The following is a 22,164-nucleotide window of genomic DNA, read 5'->3' on the forward strand; positions in this document are numbered from 1 at the left end:
AATTTATCTAGGAACAGAAATAGAAAAAAAAAAATATTTCTGTTTCAAAAATCAATTTTTTACTGGAATGACTTTCATTCACGCCCTTTGATTAGAAAAGGTGGACGCAACCATCATTTGATAAGCTCGGCTAGTGTCAATCTTAAAGAAGTCGATATCAGCTGGCGGAGCCTTATACGTGCAATTTGCTGCTTCAAGGGGCTATAAGGATTGACAGTTTTGAAGCGTTACAGGCTATCTACCGAACAGAAATAAGGAAAACATGCTCGGCCTTGGGCAAGGGTGAGCCTCGTTCGATTTACGGCTTCCATGCCTTAATGCCAAATCCATGTATCTTGAGCTATTGTTAACAAATCTTTAATAAGATAATAACAAATATCACATTTGACATCTCTTCCATGCTCGCTTGACAAATAGGATACTAGGCACATTGGATAGACTCATCTAATTAGGGAACAATCATGTATAAATATCGTTTAGTGTATGAGATTCGATACACGTTTTCGACTAAGCGTATCATTATTCTACATCATAATCAACCATTCTCCCCCTCTAGAACGTCTCTAGGCTAAGGCGCGAATCAAATGAACTGGTTTTGGTGTCCTGTAATGTCGAATTAATCATAAGGATTATGGTCATGAACAGTTTGGGAGGAGTTGGTTTTGTTCGGGATGACTAGTCTTCCCCACCTTTTTGTGAAATGTCGCTGTTCTTGCAATTTGATATTTGTTTAAGCAAAGCACTCAATACCACCAGTGTATCTTATTTTTCAGCAATACTTTTTTAGAATTATCGGGTTTTTATGAAAGGAAAATTACAAAAAGAAAGATAAGTGAAGTGATTGGCTTGCGGTCTTCCACAAACACAGCACTATCAATCTCTCTCTCTCTACCGTTTTCTCTTCGTCTTCCCCTCGCGGATTCTCAGTCGTGTCTTCTCGAGAAAGCGACAAGGAGTTCGTGTGCAGGAAGAGAAGTCCCTGCAAAAACAAAGAAAGAAAGCAAAAAAGAAAGCCATGGCTTCTTCTTGCCTCCTCCTCCTTCCGAACCCAACTCCCTTCCCTTCCTCCCTCCGCCCTCCTCCTCCGCCGCCGCCCTTTCCGTCCCCCGCGCTCTCCCCGCCGCTTCTCCGACCCGCCGGCGCGGCGCCGGCCGCCGCCCCTCTCTGGGCTCCGTCGTCGGGAAGAGGGGTCTCGCGACGCGGTCGAGCCTTGATGATGTCTCTGTCCTCGACCGGCCGCCCTGGCAGTCGGATCCTGTCGCTCCTCTGAAGCTGAAACTGCTGGTGAGCGCTTCTGGGTTCTGTTCGGTCGAGGCGTTTGAATTGCGGGTGGGGAAAAAAATCGATCCTTTCTGCTTGGGTTTGGAAAGTCATTGAAGGGTTGTGGTATGTTTTGGATAGTTAACAGGAGCTAGTGAAGTAATTGATCATCACTTGGCGTGTGATGAGCGTATCCAAATCGTTGGATCCTGGGTTTTTGACCCGAAGCTGAGTTTGCGCGGTCTCTATCGAAACAAATGTCGAGTGTTCGCATCTAACTGCCTTCATTGAACCAAGCATCATTTTGAGGTCGTCTTTCACAGGGAATTGATTTGCCTTTCTGTTTCTGGCTGATTCTTTAGCTATTCTTTGAGAAATCTAGACTTTTTGTTTTCCGCTCATTATGTGGACGTCCGTCCTCAATTCACAAAGCAAAAGCAGTTTATAAGTCAGTTCATCACTTTCTGGGATATCAGGTGGGGATTCCTGTTTGAAATTTTTTGGGCTTGGCCAAGTTCTGAACTTGACCAAGTGGCGAATGAAATAGGAGTTCGTGTCGGTTAGCCTGTGACCATAGCGCTTGCAGGATCATCAGCCGTCTTCTAGAATTCACAACGGCAGAATGTTCTGCAAATGGACTGGTTTGATTCTCGCTGTCATCGTTTTTAGCCTAGAAATATTTAATATGGGCATAGACAGAAGACAGCAACAGCAATTCACTTTGTAGCTTTTAAGAAGCTTCATAGGCATAGATGACGTTTTGTCCAGAGGCTTAAGCTGTCACAAATGAGTTCACAAATCCCCAAATGTTTAAGCTGTGGGAAATTAGTCCACGTTGTTGTTGAGTATAATATGTCTTTGCAAGTATCATTTAGTCCTCTGCTAATTTATATAAGTTTTGAATGGTTGATGCCAAAAGAAGCTGACATGCATACAAAATGAACGTGGTCTTTGGGCTACTGATTAGTTTTAAACCCTTCATGTCCAGTTAAACGTGTCATAAAACATCTATCATTGAGGCACAACATTTCCCGACAATTGCAGAGTGCTGTCTCTGGTCTGAACAGAGGGCTCGCTGCGAGTGAAGAAGATATACAGAAGGCAGAGGCTGCTGCGAAGGAGGTTGAAGATGCTGGAGGACTTGTGGACCTTTCGGCTGATCTTGAGAAGCTTCAGGGTCGATGGAAGCTGATATATAGCAGTGCATTCTCGTCTCGTACTCTAGGTGGCAGCCGTCCTGGACCTCCCACTGGAAGGCTTCTTCCCATAACTCTTGGTCAGGTGTGCTGCACTTGTTTTCCATGAGTTCTTTTGCCTGACTTCAGCATATCTCTGTTTTAGCTGGTAAATTGTTGTCACAACTTCGAGGTTGATGTAGGTTTTGTCATTGCATTTCCTCAAACACATTGGGCAAAAGCTGTATGTTAGCCACTTTATGAGATACATTTTCCCTTTTGCAAGCAGTTTCGTTGTCAAATATTTTGTTAAAAGGAGAGTGGAAATCTGGGTTTTGTAAATCATTCCATCTTCTTCCTTTCTCGTTGGAAATATGATCTCATCACTCATTGTAACTTCATTATATGTACTTTCCACTCTAACATCTTGTCCCATCTACTCATCCATCTTGTTTCTTCTCTCCTGGAATTTCTTCAGGTCTTCCAACGGATTGATGTTTTGAGCAAAGACTTTGATAACATAGTGGATCTCGAGTTAGGTGCACCATGGCCAATCCCTCCTGTTGAAGTAACCGCCACGCTTGCCCACAAATTCGAACTCATTGGTTTGTCACTGCTTCAGCTTGCATCTTATTTCTAATAATGCAGTTCCCAACTTTAGACTCACTGGCCTATATGCAAAACCACCCTTTTCCTGATCAACTGGTAATCTGTCCTTTATAGGATCTGCAAAGATCAAGATAACGTTTGAGAAAACAACGGTGAAGACGACGGGGAACTTATCACAACTCCCACCATTTGAGATACCTAGGTTACCGGACGCACTAAGGCCTCCGGCCACAGGAAGCGGCGAATTTGAAGTGACATATCTTGATTCTGATATGCGTATAACTAGAGGAGACAGAGCCGAGCTCAGAGTCTTTGTCATAGCTTGAACCTTCCAACTGTAGATATTTCAGGTAAGGAGCTATAGTTCCAATACATCGTGCTGTCCTTGTTCATTTGGGTTCTTTTTTTTTTTTTTTTTTCTCCCCATTGTTCATTTGTAAATGCAGAATAATATGCAGCATTTGGTAAAGCAAGAAAATTTTATGTAAATTTGATATCTGATGCGAACTTGTTCTTCCAATCAAGTTCCCTTCATATCATCAAGACCAGGCAAGTGCCTGCATGGAAGAGAATCTAATTAAGAGTACATGAGGAAATCAGTCAAGAAACGGAGAGGGGAGTGAAAACAAGTCTTCTTGCTTCAAAACCAGAGAGGAAAACAGACATCAGAACACAACCGTGAATCTTGAACCCTCTGTGTTCCCTTCGCATAATATTGATGCTCGGGTGTTATTTTCTGAAATTCTTCACTGCAATAATAGAAGTCAAATATCGATACAAAGAAGCAAGATCAGATGACAATCGACTAAGTATGGCTTTTGCATTATTTTGTGAATTTCCACGGTTGATTTATAATAATTCGTAGAGGAAGCACGCAAGTATCACAAGGTCATAGAGTTTCGCTAATCTTCAGAAGAACCGTCCGCCCTTTTGCTGTTGAAATTCCTCAAAAGCCTATAGTTTCATGAAATGGTTCTTGATCCTTGACAAGAAAATTACATTATCTTCATGGGAGATAATTTGTTTCGCTGAGGAAGTAGCGAGACTTCTAAGCAGAGTTTTTACACAGAGCACTCTGCTCATCCTTCCAACGTCTGGGTAGCATCAAATAAAACAAAAAAAGAAAAGGAAGAAGCATACGGAGCCAGCAGCGGATGTACCTCCGCTTCCGGTGAAGTTCCCATGGAGAGAAGACGAAACCGGTGCGACCCCAAAATCTTGAAAGTGAAAAGAAGATGGGATACAATATGAGCAGAGGTGGAATTTTGTCTCCAAACCAACTTCGCCTGCCCCGAGATCAAATTTCATCTTGCCCACGTCATGTTGGTCATGTTGGCTTTTCCTTCCGGCTCCGCCTTGGAAAACAATCTGGACTCCACTTTCTTTTCTCGAGTTCCTGATTCTGGATGCTACAAGAAAGTGAGATGCCATGATAAACAGCTAGAAGGCTCTCAGGCCAACATCTTATAGCATCAAGAACCAGAAGCTTGAAAAAAGAGGAGAGGGAACGTGGAGAGGTGAATCGAATGCCACTGGTGTTTTGAGGGAGAGAGCTTGAAAGCCAGAGAAATAAAGGAAAAGAGATGATCAAAGCGAGCATCTCTCCATTTTGGGTTACAAAATCTTTTCTTCTGCTGGCAAAAGACTGTCAGGGCACCGTATCAAATGCACTGCATCGAGTTCATTTGTTTGTCATGGCATTAATGATCCCGAGTAAGAGCAGTTAAAATGCATCATGTAATCACTTGCATGTCCAATTCACGTTGCTGTGCACAATGCATGAAGGTGTGACTAATGTAATTTGTTCTAGAATGAGTTAATATAACTAAAAACTATAAATTAATACATTTGTGATAAATTTATCCCAAATTAATTTTTAGATCATGAAAAAATTTAAACTGGTACACGCTTGATAAATTTTATCATCTATTAACTTTTATTAAATTGTTGACTTAGATGATACATGATAATTGACGTAACAATTCATAGGGTTAGTATCACGAAAAAGGGAGTTTGAGGTAATATGAGAAGCAATGAGACAAACAATAAGAAAAGGGAGAAAGAGACAGAGGATTTGAGACCAAGGTCTTAGCTTCGATATTTGTAGGCTTTTTCTCCCCAAATGTTTGAGCTATCAGGAAATCAGTCCACAATGTCGTCACAGCATAATATTTCTTTGCAATTATCATTTGGTCCCTCTCTCCTGTCGATATATCGTTCTAGAGAATTTATGAACCTAATGCGTCGGTATCATGTTAGGTTTTCAAATTGTTGGGCTGAGAGGAACTTCAATCGCAGTGTGCTGTCTCAGGTCTGAATGGAGGGCTTGCTGCAAGTGAAGAATATCTATGGAAAGCGGAGGGGAGGCTGCTGTAAAGGAGGTTGAAGATGTTGGAGGACTGGCGGACCTTTTCAGCTGATCTTGCCGAGCTTGAGGGTCGATGGAAGATGATATACAGCAATGCATTCTGGCCTTGTACTTAGGCAGCGGCCGTCCTGGACCTTCTACTGGAATGCTACTTCTTGTAACTTTTGGTCAGGTGCGCTGTGGTGCTGTGGTCGTGTTCCATGAGTTCTTTGCCTGACTTTAACGTATCTCTGCTTTCGCCGGTAAATTTTCTTTGCTGCTCTGAGGATGATGCTGGGTTTGTCATTGCATTTCTTCTAACACAATAAGGAAAAGCACGTGTATTGGGCACCTTCTGATATACATTTTGCCTTTTGCAAGCAGTTTCATGGTCAAATTTTTTGTTAAACGGAGTGTACAAATCTGGCTTTTGTAATCATTCCATCCTCTTCCCGTTTCTCGTCAGAGAATATTGTTTCATCATTTATTATGTAACTTCACTTTTTGTATTTCCGACTTTTAACAAGTTGTCCCATCTACCCAATTCTCCTAGAATTTCTTCAGGTCTTCCAACGAAGTGATGTCTTGTGCAAAGATTTCGAAAACGTGGACGTTGAGTTAGATGCACTGTGGCCTCTCCCACCTGCATGCTTGCCCACAAATGCGAACTCATCGGTTTGTCAATGCTTCAATTCATATCTCAATTCCACTAATGCATTTCCCAGCTTAGAATCACCCACGTATATAAGCAGAACCCTTTCCCTGATCAACCCAGTAATTTGTCATTTATACGATCTGCAAAGATCTAGATAACATTCAAGAAAACGTTGGTACTTATCACGACACCTTTAGAGATGCCTAGGTCACTGGACTCACTAAGGCCTTCAAGCATAGGAAGCGGCGAATTTAAAGTTACGTATCTTGATTCTGATATGCGAGTAACTAGAGGAGGCAGAGGCAATCTCGGAGTATTCGTGATATCTTGAACCTTCCAACTGTAGAGTCTTCAGGTAAGCAACTGTAGTTCGGATACCTCGTGCTGTTCTTGTTCATTTCGGTTCCTTTTTTATTTTTTCCATCGTTCATTAAATGCAGAATAATACACAGCATTTTTTATGTCCTTGGTGAAGCAAGGGAATTCTGTGTGTAAATTTGATATCTGATGCAGAGTAAAGTGGTTCTTTTTCCACTTTAACATACCAATGCTCACTGGAGAGCATGGATGACTCATGTGCACATGCAACCGCGCGCAAGGAGAGGTTTTCGAATGGCCAAATACAAAGAAAATGAACTTTAACCCCCGAAAAGGGTCAAAGGGAACAAAAGGATCATGATTAATCCCTAGAGAATGTATCTTCGCAATATTGTGAATAATCGTACTTCTAATTCAATCAAGAAGAGATAAGGAAGAGTTTGAGCAGGGTCACCATCTGATGCTCTCCAATCAGCTGCCCTTCATATTGTCTAGGCCAACACTTGCCTGCATCGAAGAATTTGATTAGGAGCACATGAAGAAATCAATCAAGAGACCATACCATCACGTTTGCTGGCAATCTGAAATTAAATCGAATGTCGTATTATGGCATTAAGTACCAGTAGTCTAATAATACTTTAAATACTGAAATTCATGCCCAAGGTTATGTCTGTGTTTGTGCTATACAAGCCATCAGACTGAGAAGATGAAAAATGAGCATTATAACCAGATCATCAAACTCTTGAATTATGACTTCATAATTCTTTGATTAGCCTTTTATCATCTGAAATGAGAGGGGAGTGTAATAAGTCTTCTTGCACCAATAACCAGAGACAAAAAAGAGATATCAGAAGACACAACTGTGAATCTTGAACCCACTGTTCTCCCTTAGTATAGTATCCACGCTCAGGTATTATTTTCTCAAATTCTCGCCTGTAATTGTAGAGTTGAATATCGATATGAAGTAGCAAAATTAGATCACCACTGACTAAACATGGCTTTTGCAATGTTTTGGAAAGTTGTTCTCACCAAGAACTTGTGATTTTCCTGAAGAAGTGGACCATACTTCTCACAAAACGACCTCATGTCAGCAGTGAGGTCACCAGAACCGCCAACCACTTCCAGGAACTTTTTCCTGTCTGGAACAAGCTTCATTGCAACCTGTCACTCCCAAGCAATTACAACATTACTTTCTCCAAAAGATAGACTGATAAATTCATGTTAAATCCTTAAATATTCAGATTATATCAACAGAGAATTGTTGGTACAAGAAGCATTACAGAGAAACTTGAAGTAGCAAGCCAGTTGTGCCACTTCTTCAGACTTTTGCTGTAGGCATTAGTGCAGGCCTGTGTCATCGACCAGTCTGGATGATCGAGCAGATCGTGAAACAGTTCCACTAAAAAATCCATGGCCCTGAAAGAATTCAGGTACACATGGACGTTAGCATGAATCGCTTCAATATTTCATCAGTGATCATGTACGAAAAAACTGGAAAATGACGTTCATCCATGAGGTTTCATTAAAATCTGTGTAATCTCTGAAGGCATATTATTCTGACAACTTTTTCTTTGTCCTGAATTTCACATACCTCGTCAACCAAAGAAGCGCGTTGGTGCAACTAGATGATGATTTTGCTGTTTTGGATGCAACTTCTGCACGTACCAAACCGTACAAAAGGTTGAATTCAGAAGGACTCGACAAATATTTCTTCTCCAGTCTCTACAAGGAAAATGGACATGTCTCATAAATCAGGGGAAAAAAAGTTTTATGCTTGAGAGGTTACTTCATAATACATAGAAGTTATTTCTCCCAAAATTAATTGACGTGTCTTACCTGGAGATTTCCGCCAACATCAGCTTTCACTGCGGCCATAGCAGCACCAAACTTATCTAGCATTAAAAGCACAAGATTAGAACAAGAACAAATGTGATTTGATGAGACTTAATGAGCTAAAATATGCGAATTCCCACTATTAAATCCAAACTAATGCTCCTAGCAAATCAAGGGTAATTTCGTCGAGAGCGGGCGGTTGACCAATGATAATACTTAGAGGAAGCGAACGAGCATTACATGACCAACTCTCAGAAGAACCGTTTGACCTTCTTAAGATTGAAATTTCTCAAAAGCTTGTTGTTTCATGAAATTGCTCTTGATCCTTGACAGGAAAATTATATAATCTTTATGGGAAATCTTTGTTCCATTGAGTATTGGAGCGAGTCTTCTAAGCTGATTATTTACAGAGCCTAGAAAAGAACTGGATAAGATCAAAAAGAAAAGCAAGGACCTAGAAAAGCTAAAAAGAAATTAAAAAGTGCCATTAATCTCACATTCATCCAACATTCATTTACTAAAGAGGCATATAAACTCAGCATAAATAAATAAATAAATAAATAATTATATAAAGAGCTGGACATACCTATAACAGGCAACATCATTTTGCAAACATCAATGAAGGGCTTGGTTAGTATTTCTCCTTCTTTGGACCTGACATGCTTCAATTCTTCCAAAGGACGGGTAAATGCAGTTCCCTCCATTTCAAAGCATATAACTGAGTAGCATCAAATGAACAAGAAAAAGCATAAATATTCGAAAAATATAAGCCTCAAGTAAAATATTCTTTCAGGTTTATTTGACAATGATAGGTATCCGGGTTACACGGTAACTCAGCAACTGGAAATGGTGGATACAGAGTTCCTCGAGAGAGATGAAAACAGACAAGTGAAAACCCTTCACGTTCTTGAATGTTATTAGCTCATTCCAGACACAAGTCTTGAAGTATTCACGTACAATATCCCTACGACACCACAGGAGATCAAATGCAATGCAGATAGCTCGTGTTCTTCTTTCGATCTTTTCAAAAGTGATTTAGATAGTCAACACATTGATCTAAACCATGCAGCTTCAAAACGAATCAATTACTCGAGCAGAAAAGTATTTCCAGCATACACGTGAACTCTCTATTATTTGTACATCGGAAGAAAAAAATTAATGAAGATCCCGCATGGTGCATATCGCATTACAAGATAATCACACACCATGCATGCAAATCTAATGCTCGTACCTGGTTCGTCAGATTCAACAATGACGAATTAGCTCGACGGAGAAAGGCTTGCTGGGATGAAAGCGACAGATTGATATGATCGATCGATCAGCAATGACCTAAAAGTGAAAGCAATCCAATTTTGTTGGGGAAGAAAGAAAATGGGGTCGATGTTCGTTTTGTGATTCAGACTCTATTTGCTGCGTCTTTTGTTTTCTAAGTTTCTTTTTCTTTCCTTTTTTCTTTGTGGAGTTGGAATTTTGTGGTTGCTCGGACTTCTCGTAAGTAGACTGGCTACAATTATGGACGGCATTGCATGGCGTCGTTGTAGGGAACTTTAAATCTAACTCAACATACGACATTGCCAGCAACATAACTGACATTTGACTTTGTAACGGGCAATCTCTCTCTGTCTCTGTCTTTCTGTCTGTCTGTCTGTCTCTCTCTCTCTCTAGTAATATGCGACAACAAGCATGCCTGAATTCAATTTAACTAATTACAGTTGATGGTATTTGGCACCTAAAAAGATTTAGTAGAAAATGTATATGTTGGAAGATACGTCAGAATTTTCTGGATATTATTTAGATTTAGATTGATATATTGAATCAATCGAGATCAATTTAATATTGGTATCTGATTTGTAAATTATATGGTTGCGTTTTTTTCTTATATACATTTTGTACTATAATATGGAGCATGTACATCGAGTCTGTAAGCAATACAATCACATAGAAAATTTCCCCACGTTTTCTCTCTTCCTTCTCCTTGTCTGCGGTTTCTTGCTTTGTTTTCAGTACAGTTGGAAGAAGGCTGACAACGGTGGCACACGATGTGTAATTCGAATGAGATTTGCTACTTTGCAGCATTTGATCTTCGGCTTTGACATTTTTCAGCATTTTTTTTACATGCTTTCCCGCAACTTCAATCCTATGCTCTTGTGCTTGGTGGCTTCCCGTTGTCAAGCTGCTCTAGTTCAGCTTTGTATCGAACCCACGATCTGCGTTCTCACTCCTAAAACCCTTTGATTTCTGGTGCCATCCAATTGTGCTTAGAACCATAGAGGGGTTCTTTCTCCAACTACAAGTTTAATTGTATGGACTGTAAACCGCACTCTATCTGCTTCGAGTTTTAAACATAACGATTGTATGCATGATGTCATCACTATATGGGGGTTAAAGCTCTCGAGTTCATGATGTTTAGGAATTCAATGATACTGTTGATCAAGATGAATTATATTCGGTAGCAGTGTCTGAGAAGTTTAGTCATGTCCAAAAGAAGCCCTTGTGTTGTGTCAAACAAGATTGACATATGTTACTTAGCTTTAGGCAAAAAGATATCAAGAAAGTTATGACCCCTTTTCAAAGCCATGTTGACCCCCCCAAAAAAGAATAAAGTTTTTGTTGGGAGCATACAACAAAAACCCAATACTTTCACTTGGGATGATCGCCAAGACAGAGTCTAAACCTGAGTCCATTAATATATCTAGTTAGACCCACACTTTTACTTAAAAGTTTAAGCCAATAAATTATAAGTCAATTAAGATATATTGACTATTCCACATTACATTAATTCTCTGTTGCGGGACTTCTTTAACACAATTTATACATATGTCCTAATAATCTCTCTCTTACGTGTGAGTTCCGATATTAGGTTTGCTCCTCCTTAATTTAAGTATCGATATTAGATTTGATCCTCCTTAATTTTAGTATCATTCTACATGTGTTGCTATGCTGCACTGGCTAGGTTTGTGTTGTTACACCATAAGCCCCATCTACTCGAAAACTGTAATAATTAACTTTGATGCCATTTGTTGGGAGCGCATAACAGAAGTCTATATCTTCACCTCCAAGAAGGAGCCTAAATTCGAGTCCGTTAATATATTTAGTTGGACCAATTTTCACTTAAAAATTTAATCAATGAGTTATGAATCAACTAGGATATATTAATTGTTTCACACCATATCAATTCTCTAATGTGGGACTCTTTGTATGTATACTAATAATCTCCCCCTCATGTGTGAACTCTAGTATTGGTTTTGTTCCCCCTTAATTCAAGTATCATTTTGCATCAATTTATACACCCGCATTGCTACGCTATGACACCTATTAGCCCAAAAATCATATTCATTGGCTTTGATAACATTTTTTGAGAGCACACAACAAAAATTTGACCCCTTCACATGGGGAGGTCTTCAAGATAGAGCTCAAATCTGAGCCTATTAATATATTCAATTGGATCCATCTTCACTCAAAAACTTAAACTAATGAATTATGAGCCCATCAAGATATATTAACAAGTCCACATCATATCAATTCTCTAATATAAGACTTCTCTAACAACTTATATGTGTATCTTGCCAATTTTCTCATCAAGTGCTTATTAAATGATAAGAGTCAATCATATTGAAGCCACCTAACTAATTTCCCATTGCCAGGTCATTAAATCTTAGGTCCCATTTGTTCTATGAAAAATAAATGATTTGGAAAAATATTTTTCCAAATATGTTGACTTGTATCGTTTTCAAAGATGAGTGAACAAAAAGTATTTTCATTGTTTACAAAAATATTTAGACATAACCTATCATTGATAATAAAAATATTTTCTATTGACTAATTATTTCAAATAATACAAGCGGTCATTTTCAGGAATATGTTTTCCAAATTATTTATTTTCGTGAAATAGACGGATTACTTTCTCATGATTTTCTATAAAATTGCTTAGTTTGAACCCACATTCTCATGAAAAAAGAAGGGTTAAATTTCTCCATCTGCTTCTCTTGTCATCAATCCCTAAAAGAAATAAAGCAACTCTAAAGAGATTAGTTAGGATGCGAATGATAATTATTATGTTCCTTGATACAATTTTTGGCATTTTTCTATTTATATTTCTTGGACAAGTTTTTAAGCAAAAATGTGTATTTGTTAACGACATAAAATTTCTATTTTCGAAATAGAAACCCGTTTAATAACGATACATAATTCTCCCTCCCAAGTGACCGGCGAGCGGTGGCGAATAGTGGGGGGAGGCGGGTGGATGGCTGGTAGTAGTGAGGGCGAGTGATAAAAGAGTTTTTATTTCTCATTTTTATTTCAAAAATGGAAAAATAGAAAAATTTATGTCTCATTTTTGTTCAAACCTATTTTTGGACTAAAAAATTATTTCAAAAATAGAAAAATAAAATTATGTCACCAAACGAAATTCTATTTTAAACCTGTTCTTAGGAACAAAAATATAGATCTAGTTAGAAACATAATGATTATTATGTACGCCCTTAGTTACAAGTGACAAGTGTGTCTTCCTCACTCATGACCAACGCGTGAACCTTTGTGCTCCAGTAATTATATAACACGTGTAAGACTTATTGATTGCAGCAGCTAGTACTCAAGATTTATCAAGGTGATCAAAGAGTCTTAGATACCTTAATTTAGGATAAAAAAGGGGGAGGGAGAACCCAAAAAAAAAAAAAAACTTAAATAGGAAAAAAATCAGGATTAATTTTTTCATGTGGTGAAAAGAAAAGGAAAAAGAGAACCGGCCCAGCCCTAACTATGAACCAAGACATCCTTAGGAAAACAAAGCAAGCCTTAGCCCAAAAGATCATGAAGAAGCCCCTCAGATCGGACGGCCCAGATCAAAATCAAAATCCACCTATAAATTCCGAAACCCTAAAGCCTCTTCTTCCTCTGATCTCTCGCCACCGTTCTCTGCCCCGCTCCATCCCTCTCTCGCCGTCTCCTGCTTCCAGCGCCGGCGAAAAATGGTGGGTCATCTGAAAAATCGGTTCTTTGTTCCTTTCCGGATTTGGGTTTTCGTGATTCTGGGGCTGATCAAGCTTTTGTTGATTTCGAATGTCGTTATGCTGTAGCCGTTCAAGAGGCACGTGGAGATCGGACGGGTGGCACTCATCAACTACGGCAAGGAGTACGGCAAGCTCGTCGTCATCGTCGATGTCGTCGACCAGAACCGGGTACGCGTGCATCCCTCTTTCTCATCGCAAGCCCGTAGTCTGTGCTCCGTGAGGTGTTCCACCGTAATTTGATTAGTTGATGACTTGACTGGTGCTCGTTTGGGGAAGTTCAAGTTTTGTTCTTGTTGGAAATTGCGTGAGCGTGTTGCTGCGCCGGTAGATTGATTACTGAGGAATGCCTGTTCTTGGGTTGTGCGAGATTTTTTTAGTGTAAACTGGTTTTTGAGCTCTTCTAGATTACTAGCAGAGTGATACACATGCTTTGGTTAATCAATGACCATCATAGCTGTCGCCGTGAAATGCAACTTTTTTAGTTTACAATGTTCCAGATGCATGTATGAAGCAAGATTGAGCTTTGTAGTTTAAATTCCTTGTGTGTGAGCGTCTGGTAATTAGCTCGTTATGTGAGGTGGGTTTCGGACATTGTTTTATGTTCATTCAAGCTTCTGTTCTGAACATAACATTTGTTTATTTCCTTTTTTCCTTTTTGAGTTTCTTACAAGTTATAGGATGTAATGGAAACACAAATATTAACCTACCAATTGAGAGGAAAATCAGTTTGATTGAGTTGGCAATTGAATTACATTAATTTGATGGCATCTTTGTGCGACTTAAATTGCATGAGAAATTTGGATAAGCAAATGCGAAGAGATGAGCACAGAAAAGTTTGCATTAGGACGGTCCTACTTTCTTGTCATGGTATTATTATTAGTCACTCCAGTTGGCTTGCTAATATAATTTGTTTTCACTATGTCAAGATGAGGGTGACCTTTTGATATTTAACCATAATATCAATATTGTGTGTGGAATGTCCAAGATGATTATTTTTCAGGTGCTTTCTTTTGGCTTTCGTAGCATCCAGTGTTTTTCCAGGTTGAAATAAAGTCATGGGTATTGGCAACATGCGTTTAATTTGGTGGGAAAATGCTGCTTAATCTCCAATCTTTCAAGACTTAATTAATTTGGTGTGATTCTTGAGTTTCATTTATCTCAGATTGAGACTTAATTGTGGTGCATTGAACTCCGTTCTTTTGGTGTCTGCGTTTGCTTTGATAGCTTAAAATTTCACAACATCCATAGTGAATTTGTTTCTTCGGCCATTTGATGCAAAGGCAAACTGAGACACTACCATGCTCTGTTGGGCATTGTGGCACCTATAAATGTAGATGTGTCCCTTTCCAATATTAAAATGCTTTGTCCCCAGTTTTTATATGATATTAGTCATCTTAAACTTTTATTTGCATGTGCTGGCAGGCTCTTGTCGATGCCCCTGATATGGTTAGAATGCAAATGAATTTCAAGAGGCTCTCCCTCACTGACATTAAGATTGACATTAAGAGGATTCCTCAGAAGAAAACACTCGTTGCAGCCATGCAGGAAGCAGGTATGATCACAGAGTTTCCAGAATGTGAATGTTCATGATTTTGAGTTACAGATATTAGGACTTTGTGTTATATCTTCTGTTTATGATGCCAGATGTGCAAGGTAAATGGGATAAGAGTTCCTGGGGCAGGAAGCTTATTGTTCAGAAGAGGAGAGCATCCCTGAATGACTTTGACAGGTTCAAGCTCATGCTGGCCAAGATTAAGGTTTGTTAGGATCCCTTATATTGGTTTTATCTTCTTCATATTAGAATACATGATCAATGAATAAGCCGAAAACGAATCATTTAAAAAAAAAAAAATCCATTTTTTTTTCATGTTGATTAGTAGGGCGAGTTTCTTGGTTAGGTTGTCACTCTTCCATCTATCATTAGTATTATGAGTTTTTAATTGCTTGGCACATTGTTGTTGAAGTTCACTATTTAGGCACATGAAATGGTTGTCATACTGATGTGCTCATTAATTTTTCTCCTGCAGAGAAGTGGACTAATCAGGCAAGAGCTTGCGAAGCTGAAGAAAGAAAGTGCTTCTTAAGTGACTGTTTTCCTAATTTTTGTGCTGAATATTTTTTTCAGACTCCACAGTTTTGCTTTTTGTGTTATTTCCTTGGTCTCAGAACAATTTTAAGGGGAATTGAAACTCAAAATTCTTATGTCTTCCCAAATCGATTCCAGTAGTCATGTGAAATCCTTATTTTTAGAGGCTTGTTTGGAAGTAAATTCACTGCTTCACGCCGAAGCAAATGCCATCCACCGCGCATAACAGGTGGCGTGGAAATGAAGTGTACTTCAGAAGCGACTCTCGGCTGCTTGTTAGAGCTATCTACTCTGGAAATAGCTCCCCACCCTGGGTAAATTGCAGGAGTCGTTCTGGATGAACTGGACTAGGTGCTCTTCAAATGAAGCCACTCAGTCTAACAATTTCCCAGCCCACGACAAAATGGTAGTACTTCGTGAGGCACAATACCGAAGTTCCTAAACAAAGAAAGTCTGTAAGTAATGTTTACACGAGCACCTTCTCAGCTCTGAAGTCACATTTTGACCCTTCTACAAAGTGCTTATCAATCAACTTCAATGCTAGTGTACGAATTCACTATCGCTTGGTTGAATCTCGTACCGGAAAACCTTCTTTTGATGGACACTGAATGGTCATTCTCTGCTTTCTTGACACCACCCGTGGTTGAATAACCCCTTTCTTCAACCAGACTTCAACATGGACATGTGAGCCCTTCGATGATTCCTTAGATTGTTTGCCACTGTCTCAAGCATCTTCTCTGTTCTGAGGTTATCCCCATCAAAAAACAGGGGCTTCAATATTTTCGAGACCGGCAGTCTTCAAATCCTGGGATGTGGGGAGAGCCTTGCCGTGGTCCATGTTTTTCGCTACATAGATCTTCTGGAGAAGAAGACTGAGCAACAGGAGATAGACATGGTTTTTCGGCAGTCTTCAATTCCTTAAGCATTTGACATCCCCCTTGTGCAGAATTTAATGAAAAACTAAGACTCAAAGAGTTTTCAAACAATAAGTTATTTTTTCGAGTAGGAAAATTATCTAAAAAATCCTAAACTTATTGTACTTTTGCCAATTTAGTTCAAAACTTTTCAATTTTGTTAATTTAATCATAAACTTTTTCACTTCTTGCCAATTAAGTCCATCAAACCAATTTTAACCGGAAATTGCTAATGTGGAAGTCAGCGGTGCCACATAAGACGGTCGGCGTTGATATCAACAATTTTTAATTTTATTTTACAATTTTTTGAATGTTTATTAATTTTTCTGATTTTATTATTCTTTCTTTTCTCTTTTGCTTCTTCTTCTTTCTTTTGGCCATTGGCCATGTTGGGCCGACTGGCCTCACCCACCACAGGTGAGGCACGGTTGGGCAAGCCCCAACGAGGGGAGCCCTCGAACAAGTGAGGCCAAGCGGGGTTGACCTTCTTGCCAGTTGGCTTGACAAAAGGAAGAAGAAGAAGCAAAAAAGAAAAGAAAGAAAAGAAAAAGAAAAAACTCATGAAAAGAAATTCAAAAATATTAAAATACTATTAAAAATTGTTAACGTCGGCATTGGCAATCCTACGTGGCACCGCCGGCTTCCAAGTCAGCAATTTTCAGTTAAAATTAGTCGACTCAATTAGCAAGAAATGAAAAGATTTGAAATTGAATTGGCAAAAGTGTAATAGATTTAAGACTTTTTGAATAGTTTTCCCTTTTTCAAGCAGATTAGACGTTCTAAGCAGAATGAAGGTGTTCTGTTCAAACTGATTGATAAATATATAAAAGATGAATAATGGCTAAAAGCTGTTCTAATAAATTTCTTGAAGCAGCATATCTTAAAACTAGTGCATTGGAAGAGTAGATTTACAAGAAGAGAGAGTGATCCATCACCTTCACTTTCCTCCCCTTGATAAGAGTGTCATCACATCTCCAGCCAAGTTATAGTTTCCAATTTCCCACCAAATACTTTGCCTCGCTGTTACCCCATTAATCCTGCACATATGCTGCTTCTGATCTGATTAGGTCCTTTGCTGTCAGCTAGCTCAATTGGTTTATGTATAGCAACCGTTTGCCTTGTCAGGCATCTCTCCTGTTTTAATACCATCACTACCTCTTTTAAGCCCCTGAACAATTCCTCGTGAAGCTTGCAACTGGGAAGTGGCAGGCTCCTCAGATTCCCCCATAACAATGGTCTTTCCAATAATGGCGATGTCATCCCTGTCACTCTGATGGGAAAGCCAATCGTCACCATTGTTTAGTTCAGCAGCGGTAGAGGTCACTGATTAGTACTTAGTCATTGTCTTTAATACTTCTTTTGGGGTTGATTTGCTTTCATAATTCTCAGTTCATTAGACGTTCTGATTTTGAATTATGAAAAAGTAGCATCCCTGGTTTTTGAAGTTTGCAGATATTTCTTTCTCCATCAGTTCACTCACAAAACATTTCATCCCATTGATTCTGTGTTTCAGGGCCTCACTGAAGAAATATGGTGGCAACTGGCCATTCTAAGGCTCTGAGAGTCTCCTAATCCTGGCTGTGGATACCTTATGTCTCTCGCGTCACACTGGTGTTCTCTTTTATTTCTTCAGGCAACAATGAACCTGAATGCATTAGCCAACTGAGTCACTGACAGTATTCAATCTGGTAGTCTTGAATCTTGTTTGCAGTAATGCAATAGCAGACCGAGCAGGGAAGGAAGTGCTCCTTTCAGCCTTTTTGGTCTGTGCATGCAAAATCAGATGATCAACAGCTGGACATTTTGCAATTACTGGGCATCTTTTAATTGCTTGATGCAGATTCTCTCTGACTGGATTTTAGAATTCATCATTCACTGGCATCTAATCTCACTGGAAAACCACATTTCACTGTCTTGCTTGCGCATTCTACTCCATTTGTTCTTGCATGTGTCTACAATGATACTGTTCGCTAGATTTGATCCCGTATCACCATCTCACCAATAATCACCACAAGAGCACTTCCCATCCTTGAAATGGTGAAAGCGGCTGTTATCCCTCACAATTATTTCTCTCCCAACTATCTTTGATATAAACTTGATAGCTTCGTGGCAGTCAGTACACACTCTTATATTCTTTATGATTCTGATTTCTGTCCCAGGAGGAGTGCTTATAATGCCGAAAGCAATGGCCAGCCTTTCACTGTGGTGTTGCAACAGTTGTTTTTTCTGCTCCTCCTCAACGTCATGTAGCACTTCACTTGTGTTGGGCTTATACCCATCTTTTTCCATTTGCTCTAAAAGAACTTCAAGAGCTTCATTTATTTTGTTATAGTAGGGATGAGATGTGTCTCCTGACAAAAAGGCATGGGCTCTGTTTCTCACTTCAATCCAGCTGCAAGCTGGTTTCTTTCTGAGGCCCCTTTCCTTCATAGAAACTTTCCACTTTGCGGCCTCTTTCCATCTCCGGGCAGCGGAATATATATTTGACATTTGAACGTAAGTTCCAATACTCTCAGGATCGACTTGAAGGATTCTCTCAGCAACCTTTTCAGCTAACTCAACATTCTTGTGGACTCTACAAGCAGTCATTAAAGGGGACCATAAGCTGCTTGGTGGTTCTGAAGGCATGCTGCAGATAAAATCATAAGCTTCTTCCAACCGACCTGCTCGACCAAGAAGGTCAGCGATGGCAGCATAATGTTCTAACCCTGGATTAATTTTGAATTCTTGAGTCATACAGTTGAAGTACTTCCATGCTTCATCCACAAGACCTGCGTGACTACAAGCTGTCAATACGGCAATAAATGATACATAGGTAGGCTTAACTCCCTCCATTTGCATTTTCTCAAACAATGCGATGGCATCAAGTGCGTGCCCATGTAAAGCACATCCCATAACAATGGCAGTCCATGAAACTATGTCGTGTAGCTCCATATTTCTGAAAATCCACTTAGCCTTCTCAATTTTCCCACACTTGGCATACATATCTACAAGAGAGCTGGCTATGTACACATTATAATCAAATCTGGCTCTTATGATATATCCATGGAGCTGCTTTCCCAGATGTAATGAGGTCAAGTGAGAGCACGCAGGAATGATACTCGAAAAGGAAATAGGACCAGGCTTCACATCGTCCTTAAGCATTAAGCGGAAGAATTTGAGGCCTTCATCAAACATGCCGTTCTGCAAGCAGGCCCCGATGATGGAATTCCAAGAAATGCCATCACGTTGAGGCAACAGGTGGAACACACGATACGAATCCGCGACGCAAGCACACTTTGCATACATGTCTATCAAGGTACTACCAATAAACAAGTTCGAACCGAACCCATTCCTCACAGCATATCCATGGATCTCCTTTCCTTTACGAACATCTACATGCTCCGCAAATATCGGAAGAACAGTGGACAGAGTAAAGGAGTCGGGTCTCAAATTAGCATTTCCCATCTCCCTAACCATCGCCAGAGCTTCTCCATACATTCCACTCTGCACATTCCCAGCAATGACCGTATTCCAGGAAACAACATCCCTCTGAGGCATCATATCAAACACTTTTCTCACACTGTCCCTCTGACCACACATTTCCCTCCAGATTCCCAGCGAACCCATTTCATTTTGCCCCGATGAATTCAAGCGATACAACACATCGGGTCCACCCATCTGTCTAGCTACATTGCCACAGTTCATCCGTTGCGACATTTCGTCGAGCACTTCGTGCGCAACACCTCTAGTTTCAACATCCCCACCCAAACTCCGGAACTTGGCATACATATTCATGAGCGCATTGCCCGTGTACAGGTCGCCGTCGACGCCGACCCGCACGGCGCACCCGTGGACCGCCTCCCCGAGCCTCACGTCCATCAGGAAGGCGCACGACTTGAGGACGGAGGGGAAGACGTTGCGGTCGGGGCGCCTGCCGAGGGCGCGCATGGTGGAGAAGGAGGCGAGGGCGTCGGCGGCGAGGCCATGGGAGGCGTAGCAGCGGATGACGGACTTCCAGGCGGCGGGCGGGGCGGGGGAGGGGAGGGCGCGGAAGACGAGGAGGGAGTCGCGGAGGAGGCCGAGGTCGGCGTAGACGGAGAGGACGAAGGAGAGGGAGGCGGCGGAGAGGCCGTGGCGCTTGAGGATCTGGGCGTGGAGCTGCCGGGCGCGGGGCTTCGTGGCGATGGCGCGGGGGTTGTCGAGCGCGGCCTTGAGGACCGCAACGCTCGGGAGCGTTGCCATGGCCTGGCCTGGTCGAAAAGAAGTTAGGAGTGACCTGGTTCCAAGTTTTATACGTCTTCTACTTGGAATCTGGAACTATTCATGGGAATAAATTCATCAATTTAAACCTATTATGGATACCCTAGAATCTAGAATCTTGAACCTATCATGTTATATGGCCTTAAAACCCAGAATCTTGAACTTATCATGTTATAGGTTTCGAGATCTATTTCAAGTTGGCCATAATTTATATTTAAACGCAAGAAAAATATTAAACATTAATAAAGCAGGAGTCTCGGCCATGAAATAAGTGCTCAAACTATTTGTTTCAGATTATATATTCACCATTAAATATCAAGGAATATTGCAGGATTGCATGAAGACAGACTATGAAAGACATAAAAACTTGTTTCAAACTCTAGATTACAAGTTCCAAGTTCCAAATTCCAAATTTCATCAACCTAGAATCTATAACCTACCCGTCTAAACAAGTTCCTCAATTTTAGAACTTGAAACTTATTCTATATATCTTGAAACTTGGAATCAGACAAGTTCCTATCGATCCGGTTCTCAAATTCCACGTTTTACCTCGGAACCATGCTCATTTCTCAATATCTCTGAATGTAAAACATTTAAAGGGTAGAGTTAGGTACAAAACTTGATAAATTTACTGCTTCACTATGAAATTTGTGGAAAAAATCCGGGTTGAACTGCGTATATTCATATTAGAGATTGCCTCCCTTTTAGCCATTTATTTGCATATTCAACATCCTATTGAAAATAGTAGGAGGGATTTCAGTTTGTTTGATTCATGCTTCTTTGCAGTCGTAAGATCAGGGAAATTGTGCAATTAGTCCTAAACATATTGTTTTGATGTCAATTCGATTTTAAATTCTTTAATTTTGCTAATTAAAACCTACAAATTTGCGTAAAATTCCTATATAATCATTCCGGCCAATTTTCTTTGGAAAATTACTAAAATTGCGATTGCCCCATATGACAGCTAGTGATAACTAGATCGCTACATCAACGATTCTCGGCAAAAATTGGCTGAAAGTGTTACATGGAATTTTGTGCAAATACTTACGTCTAAATTGGCAAAATTATAAAGTTTAGAAATGAATTAACATCCGTATAATAGGTTTAGGACTAATTGGATAATTTTTTCTTGTATGGTCAGTGGTTAAATAATGGAATGGGGATTTGACAATAGGAAGCAAAAAAAGAAAAGGACAGTATGTAAATAATGTGGAGTGAGGTATGGAGAGCATTAACTATATGTGAAAAGGTCAAGTAAGTTCTTGAATTTAGGATTTTGATTCATTAATTTTCTCGGTTGACCAACTTTTTTAATTTGCTAGGAATTTAAAGACCCTTAAAAAAAGTAGATGTAGAAATTATAACCGAAAAATTTGTTCTAATTAATGACAATTAATCCTCCACCAGAAACTATTGAAAACTCAGCCATGTCTTAGGTGGCTATTATAAAAGCTGGAGAAATGCAGGACTTTTTCCAAAGGCAAATACGAAGATGAGAGGTATGATCCCTAAAAAAGTTGGCATTTTTCAAACATTTTTTGAGCATTGGATTTTAATTTCAGTACTATACATGTACAAAAATGCTATCTGTAGGTTAATATGGAAAATGAAGCTGTCAGATCCCTAAAAAGGTAAAATTCCTCGTTCCTTTATAAGTTAGCATAAATACTGGTAGGGATTAATATTGGACAATCTTAGAAAGGTGAAATTAGACAG

At 39.8% G+C, this 22,164-nt stretch overlaps 4 protein-coding genes and 1 pseudogene across 4 annotated transcripts; 3 read left to right on the forward strand and 2 right to left on the reverse strand.

Annotated features, from left to right (window-relative positions):
* The first annotated feature begins 700 nt into the window (after positions 1-700).
* Positions 701-3,568, forward strand: LOC104456089 (plastid-lipid-associated protein 6, chloroplastic). Its single transcript, XM_010070813.3, has 5 exons — positions 701-708; positions 810-1,284; positions 2,305-2,541; positions 2,914-3,040; positions 3,159-3,568. The coding sequence occupies exons 1-5, from the start codon at positions 701-703 to the stop codon at positions 3,368-3,370; spliced, it is 1,059 nt and encodes a 352-aa protein (XP_010069115.2). The 3' UTR covers positions 3,371-3,568.
* A 796-nt stretch (positions 3,569-4,364) lies between these two features.
* Positions 4,365-6,564, forward strand: LOC104416093 (annotated as a pseudogene).
* A 271-nt stretch (positions 6,565-6,835) lies between these two features.
* Positions 6,836-8,901, reverse strand: LOC104416094 (glycolipid transfer protein 1). Its single transcript, XM_010027531.2, has 6 exons — positions 8,784-8,901; positions 8,201-8,256; positions 7,956-8,086; positions 7,645-7,780; positions 7,394-7,525; positions 6,836-6,871 (listed from the first exon to the last, which is right to left on the reverse strand). Exons 1-6 carry the CDS (start codon positions 8,899-8,901, stop codon positions 6,836-6,838), a joined length of 609 nt encoding a protein of 202 aa, XP_010025833.1.
* A 4,139-nt stretch (positions 8,902-13,040) lies between these two features.
* LOC104456092 (60S ribosomal protein L14-1) lies at positions 13,041-15,455 on the forward strand. The gene is made up of 5 exons (XM_010070816.3): positions 13,041-13,167; positions 13,273-13,374; positions 14,629-14,758; positions 14,851-14,963; positions 15,234-15,455. Exons 1-5 carry the CDS (start codon positions 13,165-13,167, stop codon positions 15,288-15,290), a joined length of 405 nt encoding a protein of 134 aa, XP_010069118.2. The 5' UTR covers positions 13,041-13,164; the 3' UTR covers positions 15,291-15,455.
* A 254-nt stretch (positions 15,456-15,709) lies between these two features.
* Positions 15,710-20,459, reverse strand: LOC104456091 (putative pentatricopeptide repeat-containing protein At3g23330). Its single transcript, XM_018861956.2, has one exon. It carries the CDS (start codon positions 20,428-20,430, stop codon positions 18,202-18,204), a length of 2,229 nt encoding a protein of 742 aa, XP_018717501.2. The 5' UTR covers positions 20,431-20,459; the 3' UTR covers positions 15,710-18,201.
* Between the last annotated feature and the right edge of the window lie 1,705 nt (positions 20,460-22,164).

This window comes from Eucalyptus grandis, chromosome 8, assembly GCF_016545825.1.
Source record: "Eucalyptus grandis isolate ANBG69807.140 chromosome 8, ASM1654582v1, whole genome shotgun sequence".
In the NCBI taxonomy this organism is placed as follows: domain Eukaryota; kingdom Viridiplantae; phylum Streptophyta; class Magnoliopsida; order Myrtales; family Myrtaceae; genus Eucalyptus; species Eucalyptus grandis.

Bases quoted from the DNA above. Each gene is read 5' to 3' on its own strand.
- LOC104456092 (XM_010070816.3), top strand. The intron at 14,759-14,850 runs GTATGATCACAG...TTATGATGCCAG, and splicing joins TGCAGCCATGCAGGAAGCAG to ATGTGCAAGGTAAATGGGAT. The intron at 14,964-15,233 runs GTTTGTTAGGAT...TTTCTCCTGCAG, and splicing joins TCATGCTGGCCAAGATTAAG to AGAAGTGGACTAATCAGGCA.
- LOC104416094 (XM_010027531.2), bottom strand. From the start codon at position 8,901: ATGGAGGGAACTGCATTTACCCGTCCTTTGGAAGAATTGAAGCATGTC. The intron at 8,087-8,200 runs GTAAGACACGTC...TTTTCCTTGTAG, and splicing joins ATGTTGGCGGAAATCTCCAG to AGACTGGAGAAGAAATATTT. The intron at 6,872-7,393 runs GTGAGAACAACT...TCTTCGATGCAG, and splicing joins AGGAAAATCACAAGTTCTTG to GCAAGTGTTGGCCTAGACAA.
- LOC104456089 (XM_010070813.3), top strand. The intron at 1,285-2,304 runs GTGAGCGCTTCT...CGACAATTGCAG, and splicing joins CTCTGAAGCTGAAACTGCTG to AGTGCTGTCTCTGGTCTGAA. The intron at 2,542-2,913 runs GTGTGCTGCACT...GAATTTCTTCAG, and splicing joins TTCCCATAACTCTTGGTCAG to GTCTTCCAACGGATTGATGT.
- LOC104456091 (XM_018861956.2), bottom strand. From the start codon at position 20,430: ATGGCAACGCTCCCGAGCGTTGCGGTCCTCAAGGCCGCGCTCGACAAC.